The 23,286-nt window shown below is 43.3% G+C and overlaps 1 protein-coding gene across 2 annotated transcripts in view; it reads left to right on the top strand.

The window, feature by feature from the left end:
* The first annotated feature begins 234 nt into the window (after positions 1–234).
* Positions 235–23,286, top strand: part of METRNL (meteorin like, glial cell differentiation regulator) — a 34,480-nt gene continuing 11,428 nt past the window's right edge. Inside the window, exons 1-3 of one of the 2 annotated variants that reach the window (XM_053300967.1) lie at positions 266–634; positions 4,935–4,973; positions 8,459–8,847. In XM_053300967.1, the coding sequence (XP_053156942.1) occupies positions 504–634; positions 4,935–4,973; positions 8,459–8,847 (559 nt within the window). In that variant the 5' untranslated portion in view covers positions 266–503. Of the gene's footprint in view, positions 635–4,934; positions 4,974–8,458; positions 8,848–23,286 lie in introns of both variants that reach the window. The other variant, XM_053300968.1, reaches the window with a different exon arrangement.

Below are 23,286 nucleotides of genomic sequence, written 5' to 3'. Positions count from 1 at the left end.
GAGGCTTCACCTGCTGAATGTCTGTCTGTCTGCCAGCCACCAGCTGTTTTCTAGCGCAGAAGTCCTGTCACTGACTCACTCAGACATTCTCAGTCGAGGGGAGACCCCGCTCTAGTCTATTCCAGTGACAGTGATGTTCCTGATCCTGAAACTAACAGAGAAAGAGCATTCCTGCAATGTTAGATAGAGAGAAGCAGCGAGGCTGTGCAGGAAGGGATGGAGTCCGCTCCGCGAAGACTCCATTGCGGGTTTTCACAGCCGGCTTTTGAGTGGGTGGTTCCTGTGGCGAGGTGGCTCCCCGCCCTTAGCTAAGCTGGAACGCAGAGCGAGCGCTGAGTTGGAGAAACGAGTGTAGTGTTGAGTGGAGTAGCCGGCCAACGGAGATGGGCTCATGCTAGCGGCTTGATTCGGAGCGGGTTTCCTCTCGCCATGTAGCGCAGGCTACGGGCGCTCTCCTCTTGCCTCGTCTGGTGGATCCATTCCAAAGCAGCCCGGCGGGGACCATGCGGAGAGCCCCGGCGCCCGGGCTGCTGCTCCCGCCGCCGTCACCGCTACTGTTGTTGCTAGGGCTTCTGGTACTGGACAGGGGCTGCACGGCGCAGTACTCCAGCGATCTCTGCAGCTGGAAGGGGAGGTAAGAACTTGGCAGGGGCTCCATGGGAGTCCTCGGAGGGTCGGCGGGGAACTCGGATGTGCAGCCCCATGTGCGTTGCTAAGGGTTCGGGCTTTGTCCGGGCATATCCCCGCGCCTGGGATTCGCTTCTCAAGGTGCGCTCCTTCAACTTCTGCAGGCTCTGTAAGTGAGCAACCCCTCTCCCCATCGCGCTCGATCCCATCTTCCTTTCTCTGGCTGGGCTTTCCTCTGTGTCCGGGTGTTGGGGGGGGGGTATTGATCGCTCTTTTTAAGGGAAGCATGCACACCGCAGGGGTCGCTCCCCCCGCCCCCATCGCCGTGCTACATTCCTTTTAACTTGAGTGCGCCCGCGCCGAAAGGGCAAGCGATGCTGCTCTGCCTTATCTTTACTTTTCGCTGCTTTTTCGGGCTTCTGGTTTTTCTCTCTCTCTTCCTCCAGCTTTTTTTTTTTTTTTTTTTTAACAGAGTTTCTTCCCACCACTAATTCAACCACTGTGGTTTGGATCGGGTTAATGGCGAAGTTAATGCACGACACGGAGATCTTGGGGTCAATCTCGCCCCTTGCCGTTCATTCCTAGGATAGCCTTGGGTGCGTAGTGGGTGTGGGTGGGTGTTAGTTCTTCTCTCCCCAATGTTGTGAGTGAAGTTTCGTCCTGGAAGGGAAGAGAGAGGGGAGGGGAGTAGGCGCTTAGCCGTGCTGGCTTGCCCTTCCCGCAGCTCATGGACACATGGATTTGATTGTTGCAGAAGGATAAAAGAAATCTTTCTTCCTCTGCTGTTTGCTCTGATTTATTGGAAGGGGGAAGGAGGGGACAGTTTGATTAACATTCCAGGAGTGTTCGGGATGAGCATTGCCAAAGCAACGGGCGAGGGGGAGCGGAGGGCGGTTGGCTTCTAGCAGACAAAGGTAGAGAGCGTTTTCTACTGACCACAGCACCCTCCACATCTGTGCAACCCAACACCAGAATAACACACTCTCTGTAACTTCTAGCTGGCGACCTCTTGCATTCGAGCATTAACTTAATTGCAACACAATAGGCTTGTAAGCCCTGCTTTTGTGAGGGAAGTTGACAGGGTTTGCGGGTATTGTACGCACTTGTAGAAGTTTTAGTTCTGGGATTTTTTAAATTTCTAGCTGGTTGGCTTTGCTTAAATAGATCAGGTGACCTTGATCTTAAAAAGTTTATTCTGAAACACTAGGCAGGGTTATGTCCCTCCGCCCCCTCCATAGAGGTTGCTTAACTTCGTAAAGGGGGTGGGGGTGAGGGAAGAAATCTAATCAAGACTTGGAAGCCCGATTTTGCTCTGTGCAGTTGGTAGGTGTTCCTTCAAAATAGTTGAAGCAGTATTGGTAAAATGAGGAGTTTGAGCGGGTGTTAACATTTCCCCTGACATCCTCTAGAGTTCACCTTCCTTGCAGCACCTGCTGTTGTACAATGCTAGTCTCGAAAGATAGTGGTCTAGAGTCTGATCTCTTGTTACACCTGTGGCATCACGTCACTGCTGTTACCTTAGATTTAAATCAGCGTTGCTGATGGCAAATTCTTACCCATTGCTTCTTGTCTGCCACAGCTATGCTAATCACTCTGGTTGTGAAATCTTTTAACAGGGGCATTGGCTCTTTTTCTCTCCTCCCCCCTAATAATTTTACTGAGCCTTTATGACTTTCAAAATCCTTTATAGATCATGACTTTGAAAAAGGCTCTCTCACTCAGACATGAAACCATTGCTAAATGAAGTGCATCTGCAACCTATATTTGGCTTTTTTGATATTTTTTTAAAACCAAGAACCCAATAAATGGCTTTATAAGACTTATGCTTGTTTTAAATTGGATGGTTGAGGCAGGAATACTAGACTATTGTGAGAATAGCAAAAAGACCAAAGTGGTGGATCAAATAGGATTTTGTAACATTCTTTTCAACTATTTGCTTTTGGGGGAAGAATGGGGGAAAGAATCCAGATAGTGTAACTATTTGCTTTTGGGGGGAATCCAGATAGTAAAGAATTATCTCAAGTGTTAAGAATTGTCACATGCACAGTTGCAAATATTTGCATTATCTAGAAAGATAATGACTGAAAATAGTGACACAGGACACGTGCTGAATGCTATCAGATAGTGTCAGCAGTCCTGCCTAAACTGTCCCCAAATCAGTTGTGCATTTTAACAGTTTCACCATCATGCTCCTGATAGTGTGCTTGCTGAAGTAGCTTTATGTACAAAACTCATAATTGCTTAGGCTGTAGTCCTAGGCACATCTGTCTGAAAATAACTTCTATTAACATTAGTGTGGCTTACTATCAAACAAGGAAGAGAGACCTATAGACCAGGCATCCCCAAACTGTGGCCCTCCAGATGTTGCTGAACTACAACTCCCAGCATCCCTAGACACAATTATTTGTGGCTGGGTATGCTGGAAGTTGTAGTTCAGCAACATCTGGAGGGCCGCAGTTTGGGGATGCCTGCTATAGACTGTCAACCACTGAATTAAAAGTCCAGACTTCCAATGTGCATAGAAAATGATGGATCTCCATACATATATACATACATACATATATTTCTAATAAATCATACATATACATACATACATATATTTCTAATAAATCTCTGGGATAAGTGATTATAAAGGTAAAGTGTGCCATTGAGTCGTTGTTGACTCTTGGCAACCACAGACCCCTTTGGTTGTATTTGGTGGAATACTGGAAGGGTTTACCATTGCCGCCTCCCACGCAGTATGAGATGATGCCTTTCAGCATCTTCCTATATCTTTGCTGCCTGATATAGGTGTTCCCAATAGTCCGGGAAACATACCAGTGAGGATTCAAGCCGGCAACCTCTGGCTTGCTAGTCAAGTCATATAGAAGAGTAACTGAGGCTGACTGGTAACTTCCCAAGATGAACAAGATTTGAATCTGCATTTCCCAGGTTTTCCAGCCCTGAGTGCTGGTCAACAATTGATCTCCATAATAATGCATAGCACTTTGGAGTGTTAAACATTTTGCATATATTCGCCAATGGTTCTTACAACAGCCCTGTAAAGTAAATCAATAGGATGATTCTTCCATATGCAGATTGGAGGCTGAGAGAGTGGCCTGCCTGAGGGCTACTTTGTGGGCCCATTGCAAAGGCAAGCTTCAAACCGAGGGTTTCCTGATTTGTAGTGCAGTTGCTTGGCTCCTGTCTTTGACCAGCTCTTTCTTACTTTTATATTGCTATACTGGTGAATGAACTCTTGCTTCTGGGCTTCATATAATTTGCTTATGGGTTTGTCAGTATTCTGAATGGCAGCCACAGGGGATGTTGGTGAGCAAAATGACTCATTTCCCTGTTGTGGGGTTGACCCATTTCCCCCCCCCCACCCCCAGTCTGTCATCAAGTATTTTAGTTTCAGGGAATGACACACGGTTGCTGACACTTGTAATTGCACAAGAAGAGAGCATCTGATTCCTGAAAAATAGGTGGAACTGACCAAAACTGGTAGCTCCGGTCTAAGTCATACTATTCAGACTTCAGGATATGAAATGGCACTAAGTCAACAACTTGACTTTTAGACTCCTTAAAAGGCTAGGTGCTGATGCTGTAACCCCTGCAACTGTTAATTCTGATTGTTTCTACTTAATTGAGAGTTGTGTGATGTGGGTGCAAGAAAGATGTTGAGGCAGTTCTCACAATGGTCAAAAAGCGGGCTAAGGGAGCCTAGCCTGCTTTTTGGCAATCGTGAGAACCACCGGGCTGGCAGGCGAGCCTGGTGTCCTCAATGCGGGTAACCTGTGTTGAGCCCTCCCCTTAGATGAGGTTAGTAGAGCGAGCGCTCCGCTAACCCCGTCTGTTTGATCATGTATTGCTGCAGTGTGGCTCCACGCCACAGCAACGCATGAGGAGACCCCTGCCAGGAGGCTGAAACAAGTCTCCTGGCCCTGGGGGTCGCTCCAGGATGCCCCACATGCTCATGTGGAGCATCCTGGAACTTCCAGGGGCCACGCAGCCCCCCCGATCCCTGCAGCCCCCGCCAGCTCCGTGACAGGCTTAGCCCACTCTCCCCACTAACCCACTCTTGGCGAGTCTCACTGGTTGTGAGACTCGCCTCGTTGTTTGCACATGGGAAGGCTAGTTCAGATTCCTTCTTGGTTAACTGGGTGGCTTTTCCACCCACTTTTTCAGCTTAATTTACCTCACTGGGTTGTTCTGTGGCTACTGAGGTTCTCGAAATAAGGGTATAAATGTAATCCTTGTGTATACAATAATCCTTTAAGAGTTGGTGGATTTTTCTAAGATAGCTTTTTTTTTCTTTTCTTTTCTAGCTTGGGGCAAACGAGCCTTGCATATCCTGGGGCAATCAGGTAATTCCTCGAATTTGGAAGGCTCTTTGTATCCAGCCTAGCCTTATGCAGTCAGTCTGTATCCCAGTTGTCTGCCTTCACCAGATGCTTGTTCCTTAGCATGTAAGGCCTTTTCACAGTCAAAAAGCAGCTTTTTTCCCCACACAATTTCATCCCTGCCTACAGATTTGCATGGAGGAATGTATTTTGTGTGCATGTGGTAATGATACATGCATTTGTTCCATGGCAATTCCTGCTAACCCCACTCCTCCAAAAATTCTGTTACAATGGCAGAAACTGCTCTGGAACAAACATGTAGTGTAGTGCACAGGGGCAGTGGAAAAACAAGCCATTAGTTGACTGTGTGAACAGGCGCTAAGAGTCAGCCAGGCAAGCTGCAGTGCATCAGTGAGTGACCCTACTACTTAATCTATGGTGGTGTCATGTGTCATAGTGAGAGGATTGGGATCACAAGGCTCCCAAGATCTGTAACTTGAAGATAGTAGCAATGTAAATACCAATCCTACTTCCTGTATTTCCCCTCCCCCACAAAAGATATCTACCTGACTTTCTAGTCTGTCTCATTGCCACACACACATAGTTCCTGATTGTTTTAAAATAATAAAGATTAACCTGAACAAAATGAGGAAACTACACTTCCATTTTTATGCCTATATAAAGAGAATGTTCCATTTCTCTTTTTGAGAGGGATACTTTTGATGGTTCCATTTTGCAAGACCTCTTATGCAGCTTTCATCTGAAAATGGAAATACTCTGTTCTGAAATGTTTCCCACTCATTCTGATGCTTCTTTGTTATCTCAGTTTACCAACTGGCAAATTCTGGGAATATTTCCCTCCCAGTATGAAAAATGATCCATAGATTATTTTGCTCCAGCAATTTTCTGTGTCTCTTGGCTGAAACAGACTTTGAAATAGACTATGGCCTCCAAGTTGAAGTGCAAAAATTAGATCACCTTGGCTGTAATGATGCAGAAATTTGTCTGTATATTTTAATATGCAATGTGGTATGTGCAGCTTTTTAATGGCATGTGTGACCCTTTCAGTATGGATGAGGGAACTACTGGATTTAGCAAAGTGTACAGTTCTTGGCATGGATAGAAGGAATGTGAGATGAGTTGGCAGTAGCTCATAGAATAGATTGTGTGGTCTTGGGGGAGGGCGAGGGTGGGTGGGTTACAGAGCAGTGCCTCTGTTCTCAATACAACTGATTTTTCCATATTTGACAGAAACGAATAATAGTAACAGCCTCCTTGTATTAGGTTTTAAAATAGCCTCTCTGATCTCTTGCATGTTGGAGAACTTATTTTAATTTTATGCTTAAACACCTTCTGCTAATGAGTCCTTTAGCTCCCTGTGCAAAATTGTCTTTCCATCTCAACCAGCTCTAGTGAGTGGCAGCTTTAATAAGGCCATGAGCATCTAGCCATCCAAGTAGTGTGCTTTGAAATTCACTCACTATTTTGAATCCTCCATTCCAATAGACTTCTTTTATGTGTATCCTAACTTTCTGTTCTTCCCAACTTGCCTTCTCTCCTGAATGGCACTTTGTAACTTACAGGATATAATTGTCTTCAAAGGAAACTTCTGTAATGTACCCACTTACCTTTCAGCAACAAGACAGGCTCATAGACACACTCCTCATGCAAAAATTCATCAGTGTCAAGTTCACTTACTGCAGAACCTCTAAGGGAAATTCCCATTCTCCTCCAGTGACCTTTCTGGATTATCCTAATTTCTGTGAAGAGATACCCCTTGAAATGGCTTTAGTTCTAAAACATGATATTTTTTTAATTTTCATTTTTTGCATCTCTAGCACACTCTTCTTCCAAGGAGCCCAGAGCAGTGTATATGGTTAGGTTTATCCTCGTAACAACCCTGTGAGGTACTTTAGGCTGAGAGAAAAAACTGCCTGGCCCAGAATTACCCAGTGAGATTTGTGGCTGAATGGGTATTTGAATTCCATTCTCCCCAGTCCTAGTCCAGCACTCTAATCACTACATGTCTCTCATATCATAAACATATGAAGTTTGGTCTTCATACTGGTGTTTCAATTATATGTTAATGAATATTTTAGGGGGAAATTCAGCAACTTCTTCCCTTGATGCAATTGCAGCAAAATAATTACTAAAGTGTCAGTGACCTGGGGCATAAAGGGTTCTGTTTCCATGTTGAGTCTTGGAACATGTGTCACCATTAAGAGAGCCTCTGAGCATGACTTATGTGCTGTTATCACGAAGTAATGGCAACATACTTAGGATAAAGGAGCAGAGGTTTTAGGCTTACCTTGGGAATTAAGCATCAAGGGTGGTCCCCACCCCCAACAAATGGTTTCTTCTTCATTGGTTCAGCCATATTCAGCTCTGTGAGCTAGGCTGTAATTGCAGTTCCCATTTTATAGATGGGGATGATGGAAGCAACCATATTTCGTAAGGTCAGTCAGTAGAGAAGTTTGGATGTAGCTCAGCACTCAATATGTTGCCTACCAGGACCACACTGGCATTCTGAGAGCAGCACACTTGAAGAGTATTGACATACACACAAACTGCTCAAAACTGCTCTTTATGCACAAGGCAAAACAACATATGCATGAAACATCTCATTGAGAGATGTTTCCTTGTGCTGGAGGGCAAAAGCATAGAGGTCAACAACTCCTTCTCCCACAAGCTTCTGTGCTCTTGATGTGGCTTTAAGGATTATTCTGCAGTGTATGGTTGCAGACAATATTATGGTGATTATTATTAAAATCTGAGTTTCTTGGAGCTTCCTCAGTAACCTCTAAACAGTATGTTATACTGACATTCCCAATAATGTCAGTCACTTTCCCCTTAAATGGAAACCATATGTTGGCCTGTGTGCTTCTTCTCCTTCTCCCCTACCCCGCTTATGTCTTCCCACAACTAGTTTAAATGCTAGTTGCTCTTAAATCAAATGTGCTTTTCATACTAAACTCCCAAGTACTGTATCTCCTGTTTCTGTGCACAGCTTACTTTTTTTTTTTTTAAATCAAAATTTTTATAAAGACGATTGGAAATTATGGAACTGCATTTTGCAGTTCTATTACCATAGTTAAGACAAACTTCAGAAAATGTATAGGATATAGTAGTTGGTGTGACTGCAGTGTAGACCTGGACTTGGGGCTAAGAGTTCCCCCTCAGCCACTGATTTCCAATGAATTTGTCCTTGTTTTAATTCTATTGCCCCATTTATAATTTATAAAAGCGAATAATCGGAACCTTGCAGAAATCCTGCAAAATGGAGTTAGTGGAATCTTCCCCCCCACCTTTTGAGAAAAGCACCAACGATTGAACACTTAACTAAACACCTTTTTAAAGCCCTGAGGGTCTGTCTGAAGCTACATTGTGTTGTGATGTTCCACAGCCTTCATATGAATTCCCACAATATGTATTCTCTGAGTGTACAGTATTGTCTTAAAATAAATGCAAGAGCCTTTACAATAACATGTTCTGTCTTCTTTCCCCCTCAGTGGATTAACACACGAATCTCATAAAAAAGACGTTGAACAGATCTACCTCCGCTGTTCAGAAGGATCCATAGAATGGATGTATCCCACTGGAGCGCTGATAGTCAATCTGCGACCCAATATTTTATCTTCCTCTTCCAAACATTGGACGGTTTGCATAAAACCCTTCAAGGACTCTGCAGGAGCAAATATTTATTTGGAAAAAACTGGAGAATTGAAACTGCTGGTCCAAGATGGAGACCACAGTCCCACCAGAGTGCATTGCTTCAGCTTTGATCAGGGCGGACTCTTTGTCGAAGCTACCCCTCAGCAGGACATTAGTCGGAAGATTACTGGCTTCCAGTATGAACTAATAAGCAAGGGGGCAGCATCTGATTTGCACATGGTTTCTGGTGAGTTATGAAATACTTCACAGCAGCTGTAGTTTCCTGGGTCTTGAATGTTTAATGCATACCAAAATTATTATGTGAAATAGGTATTCTGGAGTCTGCAATATATCTGTTTTCTGTCTGTCTGAAGTAGGGATCACAGGGAAGCCATTTAGTCACAAATGACTGAAGGTATTCTAGGTTAATCTACTAAGAATATTGTACCTTTCAGGTATAGAAGAGGAGTTAATTTAGGAAGAAAGGTGATAGGGCATTTTAAAAACGAATAATCTGGCAGCCCTTTGCTCTCATAGACAGTCAGTGAGGCTCTACACACGATTGGTGTGTAGAGCTGGGAGGGGCTTGGCGGGGAGAGCAGATCAAATCCACACTCCCCGCAGACCATCAGTCGTCGGCCTTGGGCAGCCGAATCAGCCGCCCACACAACTACCAGTTCCTTCTGGTAGGGGCGGTGGGGATTGGGGTCTGCCCCGCCCCCGGAAGTCCCAGGATGCCCCATGCACTTGCGGAGACACACACACACGCCCAACACCAGGAGCTTGTTTTAGCCTCCAGGTCGGGAGTCTCCTTGCGGGTTGCTGCGGCACGGAGCCGCGCAGCGACAATTCACAATCCGAGAAATGGGGTTAGTGGAGTGCTTACTCTGCTAACCTCATTTAAGGGGGGGGCTACTTTGGTGGGCTAGCTGCCGGTGTGATGGAGGAAAACCGGATTGGGCTCCCTTAGCCCGGTTTTCCTCCATTGTGTGAATAGCCTCAATATATACTATTCTGCCTGCTACCTTGAAGTTAACCTGTGTCCACTGCAGTTTTTACCTTGAGGTAGCAAGTACAATCTCAACCCAGTTTTTGGTCTCACCCACTTTTATTTATTTTATTTAGTTTATTAAAACATTTCTATACCGCCCAAAACGTACGTCTCTGGGCAGTTTACAACAGAATAAAAACAAAGTAAAACATTCGTTAAGACAAAAATGGGGTGGGGACACACACACATTACAACAATATAAAAATTTTAAAATAATATTTTAAAACAGCATTAAAACCATTAAAACAACATTAATTAAAAGCCTGGGTGAAGAAAAGTGTTACCTAGTGTACCCTTTACCTAGTGTACAAGTATGAATTTGTGAGGAAGGCCCCAAATCAGGGAAGTACCACCAATGTGATTTGGAAGAAGGGCCATGCCTTGTAAACTTGGGGCTGCTTCCCACATGACTGTGTCTTCTACATCAATCTCCCCTCCCAGTTAGGAACTGTTTGTACCCAGATGTCAGAACGGCACAGAATTGGTTGTGCTGCATGTACATGGGTGGATTGGCAAGCAATTCAACCACTGTAGTTCGCTGGAGACTCCCTTATTCTGACTTCATTGTTGTTGGCTTGCTTTTGTTCCTCCGATAGGTGGTCATTGACCTAATTATTCTTTTTTTCATAAAGGAATGGTAGGGCTTCTTCAGGGCTTGTGTTATTACCTCCTTGTCATGATCTCATCATGAGAATGATGCATACTGATAGGATTCATCTCATCCTGCAGCCCCTCTAACCATGCCTGAGTCGGTCCATCTCTAAACTAAACCATCTGCAGCTTTAAACCCATTTTCTTCCACCCTCAAAATGGCCTCAAATTGGCAGCATGGCATGAATGCTTCCAGCAATTAACAGCAACCTAGGACATACTGATGTCTTTTTGCAGCAATTAGGAAAAGGTCATGGGACTTCTAGGTACTCCTTTTCTACATTCACACAATCCACTGGGTAGTTTTGCAGGAACAGTGGCCCTCCAGAGCCCCATTTGGCATCATAGTCAATCAAGTTATATTACTTGATCATAGTGGGACATAATAAAAGCAGGGGTTTTGCCATGGGAACATTGCTTAATAAATCTGTATTAGTTTTACACATCCTCCTGCAGCAACCTATTTTAAAAAGGCTTCATCCCATTTATGTACCATAAGCTTTTCTTGCTGGCTTTTATTTATCTGAAGATAAACATTTTCCTTCTTTGCAAAGTGGTGTTGGCTCTCTCTGTCAGTTAAAAGTGTCTTTTGGTGACCTTTGATATGCAAGCATCCTATATTTGCTAGCATCTGCAACTCTCTGTATAGCTGATAGGTGGCGCATTTGCCATTACAACTACATGCTAGACATACAGGCAGATGTTTATTCCTGCACTGCCTGTGATATTTTAAAGTTGGCTATTTTGGGATCATAATGTTCATTCAGGGATTTCACTGTCACAGAATCGCTTAGCATCTTAGGATCTGTTTTCTAACACATTACCTGATCAATCTGTGTGCAAGTTCTGTTTTAACAATAAAAATCCTTTGTTCTTGAAATAATGAAAGGATGGTATTAAAATGTCATCCTTTTTATATGACTTCATATGCTTACAGTCTTGCAGTCTCCTTTGGTTGACTGAACTTCCATTAGCATTAAGGAAAGCTGAACTCTTTATCCATATTTTATCTGTCAGCTATTCTTCTGACACTTTTATACCATTTGGGCCTTCTGCAGGCAAGTATTAGCTCAATAGATTTCCCAACTTTCTCCCTATGAAAATTCAAACTACAGACTAGAGACAAGCGTTCTGACTTGTGCAACATTACAAGCCTGACTTTAAGCTATTGTTAAGAGGGCAGCCCAGTTCTCCAGAGCTGGAAATATTTCCTTTTTGAAGTACAGCTATAACTCAGTGAAAACGTAGGAGTGACCCCTTGGTTAGACTCTTAAGATTTTAGTCCAAACATTCAGCATCTTCCCTTCCCCCTTGGTTTTAAAGAAGTATCTGAGTTAGGTTGTGTTGGTCTGAAAAATTCATGGCTAACATCTCACTTCTGTGGATAATGAACTTACTGTTTTAAGAATAAAGTCTTGAGATGGTATGTAGCAAAGTTTCTCATTTGTGGAGAATCCCCCCCCCTTCCCCCCGCTTTGTCATGTTCTTTCATCAACAATATAAATGCTTGTTTTCCTACACTCCAATGATGATAATGAACCCAGCCTTTAATTTTTTCTACTCCTTTCCTAACCTAGCTGTGATCAAAGCTCACCAGTCATCTTATTAATATTGTAATCACCTGTTCTGCCCCCAGAATCATGACACTGCAGAGTGCAACAGCACATAAGCTGTCTTTGGCAAAGTGCCAAGGTTTTAATTAATAGATCGAGCATTTTATTAGTTTACACTCCTCTCCACTCAGTCTGGGCTTTGCAAATAATCCAATGAAAAAATAAGTTTGTGAGCAAGCTTCTTGGAGCACTGAATGACCACGGTGTGCTGTAACCCTAAGTCTCTTAATATGTTGGTTTGGACTTCTCCCCCCCCCCCTTAGCACTTAACCATTCAGTTGTGTGTACCATTATTCATCTACGTTTTCTGTAGCTTCTCTCGCGAGCTCCAAAAAGAGTGCTTCAGCATGAGGGAGGCATGCTGGAAGGCAAAACCACTGTAGCTTCATTTTAAGGCTAGTTTGGGTTGGATTTGCTATCATGTACTCACATGATACACTCCTGTGTTTGTGAATGGTAGAAGTAGGGGGAACATTCCTGGTAGAAGTGAAGGAGTAAGTTTAACTCACAATTGTGTACAGTTTAACTGTTCTTGCAGCATAGGATGGCAATGGCTGGGGATGTTCTGAATATGTGCTGTCCATATGTGGATAATGTTCCCTGCCAGTTCCACTGGCAGAGCTTCTATCTTCTATCTATATAAATCTCTAAGGCATACCCATGGCTAATTCCATGCTTGGCAGCTCTCGCGAGAGTTCATGAGCAAAAGCACTGTGGTGATTGGGCAGTGGGGATTCTATATGCAGATAGGATGGAGGAGCCTGCGATGGTTAAGGTCAGTTGGAATGCACTGGTTGGAAGATGTAGAGGAGAGGAATCTATATATAAAAGGATAGTGGGCAGGGGTCTGCAAAAAGAGGGGTCGTGAGGGAGGAAAGAGCCCCTTCAGGAGAAGGAGGCTGCTGATGTGTGAATTAGATGAAACAAGATCTGTTAAATCAGGAAGTAGGGGGGAGAGAGAGAGAGAGAAGGGAGGGGAAGAGAGAAAGAAGGAAGGGCAAGGGATGGGCCCGAGCCTGTCAGCGGCCTGAGTGGAACGAGTGGCAGTGAGGAAGCGCCCGGTCAACTGCTGCTGCTCCTCTGGGGAGGAGCAGGAGCGGGGCTTGGGTGAGGGTGGGGAGGTCTCTGGGGATAGGAGGCTGCAGCTTGGCCACTAGGCACCAGCAATGCTGCAGCCGTGACCAAGGGGTGAGGGGGCTGTAGTAAAGGGATGGAGGAGTGACCAAGAGGGATGAGGGGGGTGGAAGCAACAGGATGGAGGAGGAGCAGGAGTGCGGCTCAGGGGAGGGTGGGGAGATCTCTGAGGTGAGGGGGGCTGTGGCAGGGGGTGAGGGGAGCAATCAGGTACTAGCACACAGATGCACTGCATGGGTTAAGCTAGTTTGAATATATTTTTAATGATTATAAGTTGCTTTTGAGGCCCCCAAAAGCAGCTTATGATGAAATGAAATAAAAAGTAAAAATATTAGGCTGTTGCCCAAAACAGGAGTCTTGTGTTGAGTTCAATTTCTGTAGCATCTAGTACAGCTTGTGCTATGTCCTGACATCATTTTGAGGTGCATTTCCACAGTCCCATCCCACATCACTGGCTGTTGCTTGCTGACAAGGGCAAATAAATAATCATAGTGATTCCATGGCATATGGGGTAAGCTGTTCTAGTTGTTACAGAAGTGGAGGGGATTGCCTGCTTGACTCAAAGTAGGAGATGCAATAGTCACTTTGCTGAACAGAAAGGGCAACTGGGGATTCTGTTACAGTGCATTTCAGAAATCCTCAGCAGAATTTACTGTATATAATGTATCTCATACACATAGTTTCATAAATCGAGAATTGGAGCTTTATTAAATAGATGTAGAATAAAGAGACTTCTTTTTTGCATAAAAGGGTTACTTGAAAGGGTAACTACTGCACACACAAACCCCACTTTACTGCCTCAGATCTTTTTTACTGTATTTTAATGAAAGGAAGGAAAGTTGGGGTCCCTCAATGAGCTTGAATAATCTCTCTTTGCAGCTGTTCAGCAAAGATTCCAATCCTCTTATTCATGTTGAAAAGCACTACTCCATGAGAGATTGTTCCATGTATTCCGAGTGCTTTAACTCTAGGTCTAGGTTTTCACTACAAAACGGCTTCCATGTACCTTAGCCAAGATCTGCAAACTTATTTTACTGGAATTCAGAAATGTAAGCCCCTGTTACCTTCAGGGGTTGCTCTGCATTAGGCAAGTCAAACTTTAACAAACATTTCTTCTATCTTGATGAGATCTGCTCATTAAAACACCGGTTTATGGGTTTCCTATATTTTAATGTCTGGTAGCTAGCTGAAAACATTTCTAAATGCCTACATTCAAACATAGATGAAGTTTTCAAGTGAGAGCAATAACCAGCTATTTCCCATAGATTGTTAATGTTTGAGGAATATGTCCCTTCGAAAGCATTTTCTTTGGTATTGTTTAAGCATGTTTGGGCAGCGGGGGAAAGACAAAGAACCTGTGCAGACAATTACTGTGTGCCCTCCTTCCAAACATTGCACATAGTAATACTGGGAACAGGGTCTGGTCTTGGGCACATTCCCGAACTGCCGGTGAACTATAACGCAGTACCTAATCTGGAAGATACTGCAGTTTCAGTATTTGAATGCAAGATCTCCTTGACCCTGAAATCCAACCCACCCACCCCAGCCGCCTTTTTAAGCATGACATGGGTTGCAGATCAAAGAAACCTGTGTTGAAATAACTGTAGTGGCCCCATATAGACATAATACTGTCCCTTGCTTAACCATAGTTAGCATAGGTGAGGACATGGTGGCTGAGTTCAGATGTACAGGATAACCACAGTTATAGCTGACTAGGACTGTAACTGTAGTAGGTCTGAACACTCAAAACCATGGTTACAGGCCAAAAGCTAACTCCAGTTTGCCTAACCAAACTCCAGCTGGAAGCTTTGGTTATCTCTTAAGTTTTGTCACCGATAACTGAGGTCTTGCCTCAGTGTTACACCCGAAGTGTTACACCCGAATGCTGACTCAGCTATAACCGTGGTTTCGTGCCTATTCCAAATGCCAATCATAGAGGCAGTGGGGATGTGCCTCGACAACTGGTCAGCAGGGAGGGGCTCCCCTCTCCTTCAACTGGCGTTTGGCTGGTCACAGTTTGGTGAACATTTGCGGCGCGATTTGGAGTTAAGAATTGAAACCTCGGCCATGCTTGACTCCAGTTAACATGTACGTCTGAACTGGGCCGGTGTTTCTTCCAGCTGTACTTAGTAAGCATCTTCTGTATTGAAGCATGACAGGAGATGGCATGGGCTTGAAACTTTATCCCATTTTGTGGGGTTGAGGAGTGCAGTTTGACCAGGCACTAGGTAGTCTTAAAGTCACTTCCTGCTTTACAATTCGATCAGTTTAATACAGCTGATTTCCCTTTCCTCCTAGTTGGAGCCTTTCAGATGTCAAGTAGGTATTCAGCGGAATCTTGTTTTATTATCCACCCTCTCTGCTGGCCCTCATTCTTTTGGGCTTAAATGTTGTTGGCAGGAGAGGAAAGGGCGGAAGGATGTGTAAGCGAAGAGTCACTTGCTATAGCTTATTTGAAGCTGCACAGGCCCCTGGAACATGCTTTGCAGAGTTTTGTTTGCCAAAAGGCACATAATGACCTTTCCACAAAAAATCTGCATTTTCAGAGCCAAAGCAAGGTTACACCCAAAAGCCGTGGCTGGCGGGGGGGTGGGGTGGGGGGAGAATCCTTCCATGCCAACAGTAACACATACTACTCTGTAGAAGCAAAACAGGTTATTAAAATTAATAAAAGAGTGCTTTCTTTTGCTAATCCCCCAAACATGCCAGTACTTACAATAATGAGATGCAGATCAAGTGCCTGCATTGAAACATAAGCCTGTATCCTTTTCTTATTTAGGAATCTCTCGCAATTTTGAGCCAGCTGGAATAGATTTCTTATCTAATAATTCTGTACATCTATAAAATTCTGTACAAGTGTTTTCTTGACTGGTTGGGTCAGCCAATTGCTTATCTGAATAGTCACTTGGTAAGGAGAACTTAAGACAAAAACCTACTGGAGTATGTTTCTGAGTGGTTAGAGGCAGAACTGGGGGTACTTGGGATGATAGATTGCAGGATTTCTACACTTCAGAAAGGAAGCTGCTCATAAAATAGGGTGTGTCTATGCACTTATTTATGAAACCAAAGAGGACTTAATGCCCTCTCCAAGCTGAGTATCCTACCCATTTTGGACTTTCAAAAGTGCTGAGATACTTTAGAAATCTTGTCAGGGCATCAGCTATGGTAGGAAATAGTCGGCTTTGTTGGATATATCAAATGAACTGAGGTTCTTAGAGAGATCTGCACTTGGGTGAGGTATGCTGGAAAATAAAAACTCTTAGGATTTAAAATCGCCCTAGAAAGGGAGTCTTTTAGTGTCTCTGAAATGCTTACTATGCTCCTCCTCTGATCATATTGAGGCACTTCTGCGAGTAGAGTGGGCTTAGCCTGCTCTCCCTGCGCACGAGCAGGCTCTTAGCCCTAGGTGGCTGGATTGGCTGCCTACACGGTTACCGGCTCCGTCACAGAGCTGGTAGGGGCTGTGGGGCCCCCAAAGTCCCAGAACACCCCATGTGAGTTCACGGGGCATTCTGGGGAGACTCCCAAGGTGAGGAGGCTTGTTTTAGCCCTCTGGTTGGGGGCCTCCTGAGTTGCCACAGCGTGGAGACGTGTCGGCATCTCGTGACTAAGAAAATCAGGTTAAGAGAGCGCTCGCTCCATTAACCTGGTTTAAGGGGAGGGGTTCTTAGGCAGGTTAGCTGCTGTGGAACCACCAGGCTTGCCCGCGAGTCCAGAGGTTCTCATGATGGGGGAGAACTGGGCTAGGCTCCCTTAGCTCGGTTCTCCCCCATCGTGAGAATAGCCTCACTGTCCACTTTCTTGCCAATCGGCTTTCTTGCTTCTTCTGAATTTGGTACACAGATATCATCCTTGAAGATCCAAGTTGGCGTCTTGACAAAAGCATCCTAATAGGGCTGCTGAACACTTGTGGGCTACCCTGGGCTGCACTGTGACTTTACTACCAAGTTCTACCTGCAGGATAAATGCAACGATTCACATGCAGTTGGCAATAAAAATGCCTGGCAATCTGAACCTTTTCAGCAAGAAGCAAATGAACTCTTAAGTGTCTCACTAACTTTCTCAGAAGTGTAGATAGTGCGAGTAATGCCTGATTCTTTTTATAGATCTCAAAGGTATAGATAGAGCTTTACAGTATTTAATAATAATAATAATAATTATTATTATTATTCAGTTTTCTATCATTCTTCCAAAAATGGCTCAGGGTGGTTTACACAGAGAAATAATATATAATATAATAATATATAAATAAGATGGATCCCTGTCCCCAAAGGGCTCACAATCTAAAAAGAAACATAAGATAGACACCAGCAACAGTCACTGGAGGTACTGTGCTGGGGTGGATAGGGCCAGTTACTCTCCCCCTGCTAAATAAAGAGAATCACCACATTAAAAGGTGCCTCTCTGCCAAGTTAGCAGGGGTAATCCGAATAGAAGATGATCCTGAATTGAAGATGACCCTTTTGCCCAAAAGGAACAGCACTGTGAATTTTAAGATAACCCCCTACCCCGCCCCCAATTTCTAACCTCAAAGAACCTGGAAAAAAACTGGATTCAGGTAAATACATTTTTAAAAATTGTGTTTAAATACACACATTTTAAACACTTATGACTACAGATGTATGTTTAAGAATATGCATTTGCTGGAATTAGGGAAATACTAAAGGAGGGGACTTAAATACTCTGTAAAGCTTTTTGCCCCATCCCGTGGTTAGCAGAGAGACAACAAGTTATGCACAAAGAGGATATATAAACTTGCATAGCTGTTATAATGAATTCAGGTTGCAGAATCCTGCACCATAACTTGGATTGTTTGGGCATAGAGTACACACAGGTCTGTCCTACTTAGAGTTGAAGTGAGAGATCTACAGGAGCTTGAAATGATTACATAAGAAACAATTGAGTTCAATGGTGATTTATCTCAGATTCCACTTAAATATCACACCCTGCCTTCTTATTTCAGGCAAGAAAATAGGCCACCTCTTTTTTCATGTGTGAAATTTGAAAACCCAGTCATTAATTGGGACACAATCCATTGCAAACCTCTCTGATGCATCCCATGTTGAAACAAATGCGAACTGCACAAAAGTAGAGTGCTTTTGTAGTTCCACTTCATTTCAGTGGCCCTCACAGGAGAATTTTCCTGTCAGCAGTAGTCATTGGCATGCTTTGAGTATTATCTTCAACTTTCCTTGCATGGAATTCCAGATGCCACAATAAACTGTTCAAAATTCAATGGAAAAAATCTGAAATTAACCAAAATTCATGGCTTCTCACACCTAAACCCTCTCATAGAAACAGAACTCATAAAGGGCTGCTTAGTGTGTTTTTAAAGGTTCCCTTAATCTTTGATCTTATTTCACTAACTTGCCTTCCGGTTTAACTTTAACCAGCTCCTAGTCATTTAATTCAATTCCATTCCAATCTGGATTCCATATGGAGTTGAGACACTTTCCTGGCAGAGTTCCAGCCTGGGTTAATAAATAGCAGCTCTTAGTTTTCATTGTCCTGATACCAGAGGGCAAGAGAAAGTTATTCTTATGCTAGAGCGGCATACCAGATAAGAACTTACATGTATAAAGGGGCAGGAAACCTGCGGTAGGCTACACGTTTCAAGCAGGGTATTCCCCCTTCTTGCTAAATGGAACAGGATCCTTTTAAAATATTATTGAAGTACCTTGGAAGGAAGTATAATGTACTGTAGAAAACCCTTTTGAAGTAGAGGTTGAGCCTGAATGCAACAAGCCATGATGACCTCAACTACTGGTGCATTCCTACCCCTTGGGGTGGTGGGAGTGGAGATATTCAGTTGGTTTCATAATTTCACTATCAGCTCTTAAGAATCATCATTTGAATTGACAAAATAAAGTCCAACTAACAAAGTGGAGTTTTGCATGTTTTGGTGGAGTTATTTACTTTTAAAGTATATTTATCCCACTTTTCCTGAAAAATGTCCATGTGTCACACAGTAGTTTCATTAAAAACAGCATTACAGTTAAATATCCACCATTTGACAGCAGTCAATAAAACAAACGCTAAAGAGAACACACAAAACACATTAATTATATGTGGGGGAGCTAGTTGAAGAAAGGTGAGTCCTGCATTTGGCATAAGAATGCCCATGGAGAAGGAGCTACTTTCTGTAGAAGATGGTGCCACAGTAGAGAAGATCCTGTTGTGCATCATTTCCAAATGAGCCTTTGAAGGCAAAAGGACATACTAGAGAGCCTTTGCAGAAGAACTCGGGGTGGGTTGGGGAGAAAGGCAGATTAATATAGGAGGTAGTGGTCTTTATGTACCATGGTGTATTGACCAACACCTTGAAACGTGTCCAGAAACAAATTGACAACTATTGTAGCTGGAACAATAACCACGTAGTCTGATCATGAAGCCTTGTGCTTGTTAAAACCTTAGCCACTGCATTTTTGTGCCAAGTGAAATTTTCAGAGACTCTAAGGCAGCCCCACACAGAGCATGTTACAGTAATCCAAGCAAGAAGTAGCCAGTGAGTGGCTAAGCCTAACTAGGTTCAACTGATCCAGAAATGGCTGAGGATGAGGAGGACCACAGGCACTCCTGAAGCATGAGTGCAGACACTGGATCAATTAATACAGCTTGGCTTGGCTTTAAATGTCAAGAGATCAAAGTCTGCATACTGCAAAGAACTGGACCATTTAAAACATATTGGTGGACCATGGAGATTCTCATAGATGCAAAAAACCAGACTGTACAAGACGCTAGTTGAGCCTCTGCTGCTTTAGGCAATAGCAGGCCTGCAGAGTGTAACCCACCAGGCCAAGTGCCATTCACCGTCCATGTATTACAGTCTGCTAAATGTGCTTGACCGCCTCCTTATTTTTGCAGTCCCAGAAAGACCAAAAAAATAAAATAAAAATCAAGCCATTAATCATGCCTAGTGGACTGGCCAACATAACCAGTTGACACATTGTGCAGACCCTGGCGTGCACTGTTCCTTTTAATGCCATCAAAACATGCATAGACATTAACTGGGGAGAAGCCAGAGAGGAACTTTTCCTTTGCCAGATACTGCTTGCATTGCTTCACTGTGAGAAACAATGACCCAAACAGGATTTCATTATTTCCCCCACTAAACTCTTTACTAGGCTTTGCTTCAGAAACCTGATTTAATTCTTTCCTGGAAGCAGCCTTGTAGGGACTTTGAAAAACCCAACAGTATTCTGCTGTTGCAGACATACTCATGTATTGCATTTATGTTCCTTTAAGGACTTCAAAGTGGCATACATGGGGTTATCCCATTTAATCTTCGCAGCAAATCTCAGTCTTTAATTTATTGGCTGACACATAGGCTCATTTCAGAATTAAAGCCAGGCCATGGTTTGCATCACATGAACAAGCCTTGGACTTGCGTGTTCCTTCCTTCCCCTCATGCAAATCTGATTCCTTGGCTTCTGATTTCATGGAAGCCAATAGGTTGCCATAACGTATGAAGAGGGCAAATGCTAATCTTTTGCAAAATTGAAACTTGGGGAGAAGGGACCATGCAGGCCCCACAGTTGTTCATTTTGGCAATACATCTGAACTTCACTCATAGTGACTTGCTCCAAGTTAAGACAGAGTGAAAGTTTGACCCTTTCTTTTCTGCAGGAATAAAGCATTCCTTCTCTCTCGAGAGGGGCAAAAAGTTATATTCTATGAGCATAGACCAAGTCGACACACCTGGGATTCCTGACTTAAGCCAAAAGTAGTTTAACCTGTAAAAACATTTTTAATGAAATGCCATAGTCCCATCAGGCAAAACTCTAGATGCAGGGATAGTTTCATACAATAAACAAAAAAAGGAGATGAATTTTTGTTTTCTTTTAAAGGTAATAAGCCACAAGCCTTAACAAAAATGAAGGGAATTTGAGATTAATGTGTCTTTCAAATCCAGAAGAACCACTATGAGCACTTAAGCCTTCTTAATATATCAAGTTTTCTTCAGGCCCCAGTTGTAGCAACAAATCCCAGGATCCCAGCAGTGGGACTTGAAGCTTTCCTCAGGTATAAGTGGTGCTCTGGTTTTCAGTGGACTTACACCAGAGTTTGGCAGACATTCAACACATTCACCCTTTTAATCTTGTACTCTGGCATACTGATATCAAGCTCCTGTACAACTTGGGCCTCTTAAACTTGCTTTTTTCTGTTTTAAAATGTTGAACTTGATGAAGTGTAGAGACGTGTGCATTTCCAGGAGTTTCCTCTGATGGGTAGAACACAAAGGGCCACGTAGGGCATTCTCCAGAACTAGTAAGGGAGGAAGTATGAGTTGATTTCTCCATGCTTTTGAGTCTCCTATAAAATGAAGTAAATATAGGAGATGCATGTTCCCCCAATATGGGGACAGAACATTCATCTTTCTGGAGGGGAAATAAACATATTTCTTTCCCTCTCCTGGTACTTTGAATATGATCCTGAAACATGGGGTGTTGTTTATGGCTTCTTCTCTTACTATTTTTGGAGAGCATCCAAAATAGCGTCTGGAATGTTTGTCCCCATTGTTCTGAACAGCCAGAATGCAATAGTGAAAAAGGGATGTAGTCTGTATAAGCAAGAACCTTGGGATTCCCCACCTATAAAAAGCTCAAATGTGTTGTAAATCATTGTTTTCAGTGGTTATAGCAACTAATCGGTGTGCCATTCTGATTTGCTATTTATTGATGCTAGCATTCATATCCCACTTTACTTTCCTGAAAACAGGGTCTTGAAGTAATTAATATCTGAATTATAAATGGGATATTTGGTGATCTAGAAGTCTTTTCTTTGATGACTTGAATCGCCTCCATTTAAAGAAATCCATCTACTCTTTTATATTAATATTTCTGTAGCGCCATCCATGTGTATGTAAATGAGAAGATCGGTCTATGCCTTGAAGGAGTCTAAAGAGAGATATTTTATATATATATATATATATATATATATATATATATATATATATATATATATATGGTATATCTTTTTTGTAGCATTAGAATGACCCAGAGAGCATGTCTTCTTTTTGGTTTTGATTACAGGAGGGTTTTTTTTGGTGTTTTTTTAAAATAAATTTTGCATTTGTGGCTTTTTGGCCTTTTGAGTATACCTTTCCTAAAACAACTCCCAGCTGTTCATAGTTCTCCCATCTGAGGTTTTCATTCCAGTCAGATTTGATCATAATTGTTGTCAATTTTGGAGAAAATTGGACTTTCTGAACCCATATGTAATTATAGGAAAAACTACTAGTGTTGGAACAGTTTTCCTTCCATAATGAATGTAATCAAGTTTGACCACTGGTACACAAACAACTGCCAATAGTTCAACAACTAATTTGCCTTTGTCTAGATTTTGATTCAAAATAGTTGTTAGACATTGGCTAAAAAGAACCTTGGCCTATGATCTTGCACCTGGTAACAGGAGTTTCATTCATTTTAATGGGACTTGTACATATGTAACAAGGTGCAGAATCTCTGTCTTCGCATTCTAAAAGTGAATGTTGCAGTTCTAGGAACACATAAAACACATTATTTCATGTGGTTTCCAGTGTTTCTCCCCCCACTCCCTGGCTGACATTGAGGTCTTTCACATGACCTCATGGCTGATGCTGGACATGCTGCAGGGAAGGGCAGGAGCTTGCCTGCTGTGCACCCACATAAGCAGCAGGAGCTGAGAGTGGGAGGACTCCCCCCGTCGCATCCTAGGTCGCCACCGCACTATGATTGGGCAGGCTGCTCTCCTTAGAGCAGCCACTGCACTCTGCACAGCCCCCGCTCACTGCTGGAAATATGGCCCGGGGGAAGCCTCTTAACCTGGCTCACTCAGACGATTGCCTGCCAAGGTTGAGCAAACCACAGGTTCCAAGAGTTGACAGAGTCATAGGAAGCTGACTTATACTGAGTCAGACCATTGGTCTATCTAGCTCAGTATTGACTGAGCTCTTCACAGTCAGCTCTTCACAGACTGGCAGTGGCTTCTCCAAGGTTGCGGGCAGGACTCTCTCTCAGCCCTATCTTGGAGATGCCAGGGAGGCCACTTGGAACCTTCTGCTCTTTCCAGAGCGGCTCCCTCCCCTGAGGGGAATATCTTACAATGCTCTCACTTCTAGTCTCCCATCCATATGCAACCAGGGTGGACCCTGCTTAGCTAAGGGGAAGAGTCATGCTTGCTACCACAAGACCAGCACTCCTCTCATAATCCTCCTTTGTTTTTGTAGTACTTCCTTAATAGTGTCAGAACCTAGTGA

Source organism: Hemicordylus capensis, chromosome 2 (genome assembly GCF_027244095.1).
Source record: "Hemicordylus capensis ecotype Gifberg chromosome 2, rHemCap1.1.pri, whole genome shotgun sequence".
NCBI lineage: Eukaryota > Metazoa > Chordata > Lepidosauria > Squamata > Cordylidae > Hemicordylus > Hemicordylus capensis.
This window is presented reverse-complemented; position numbering and strand designations above follow the sequence as displayed.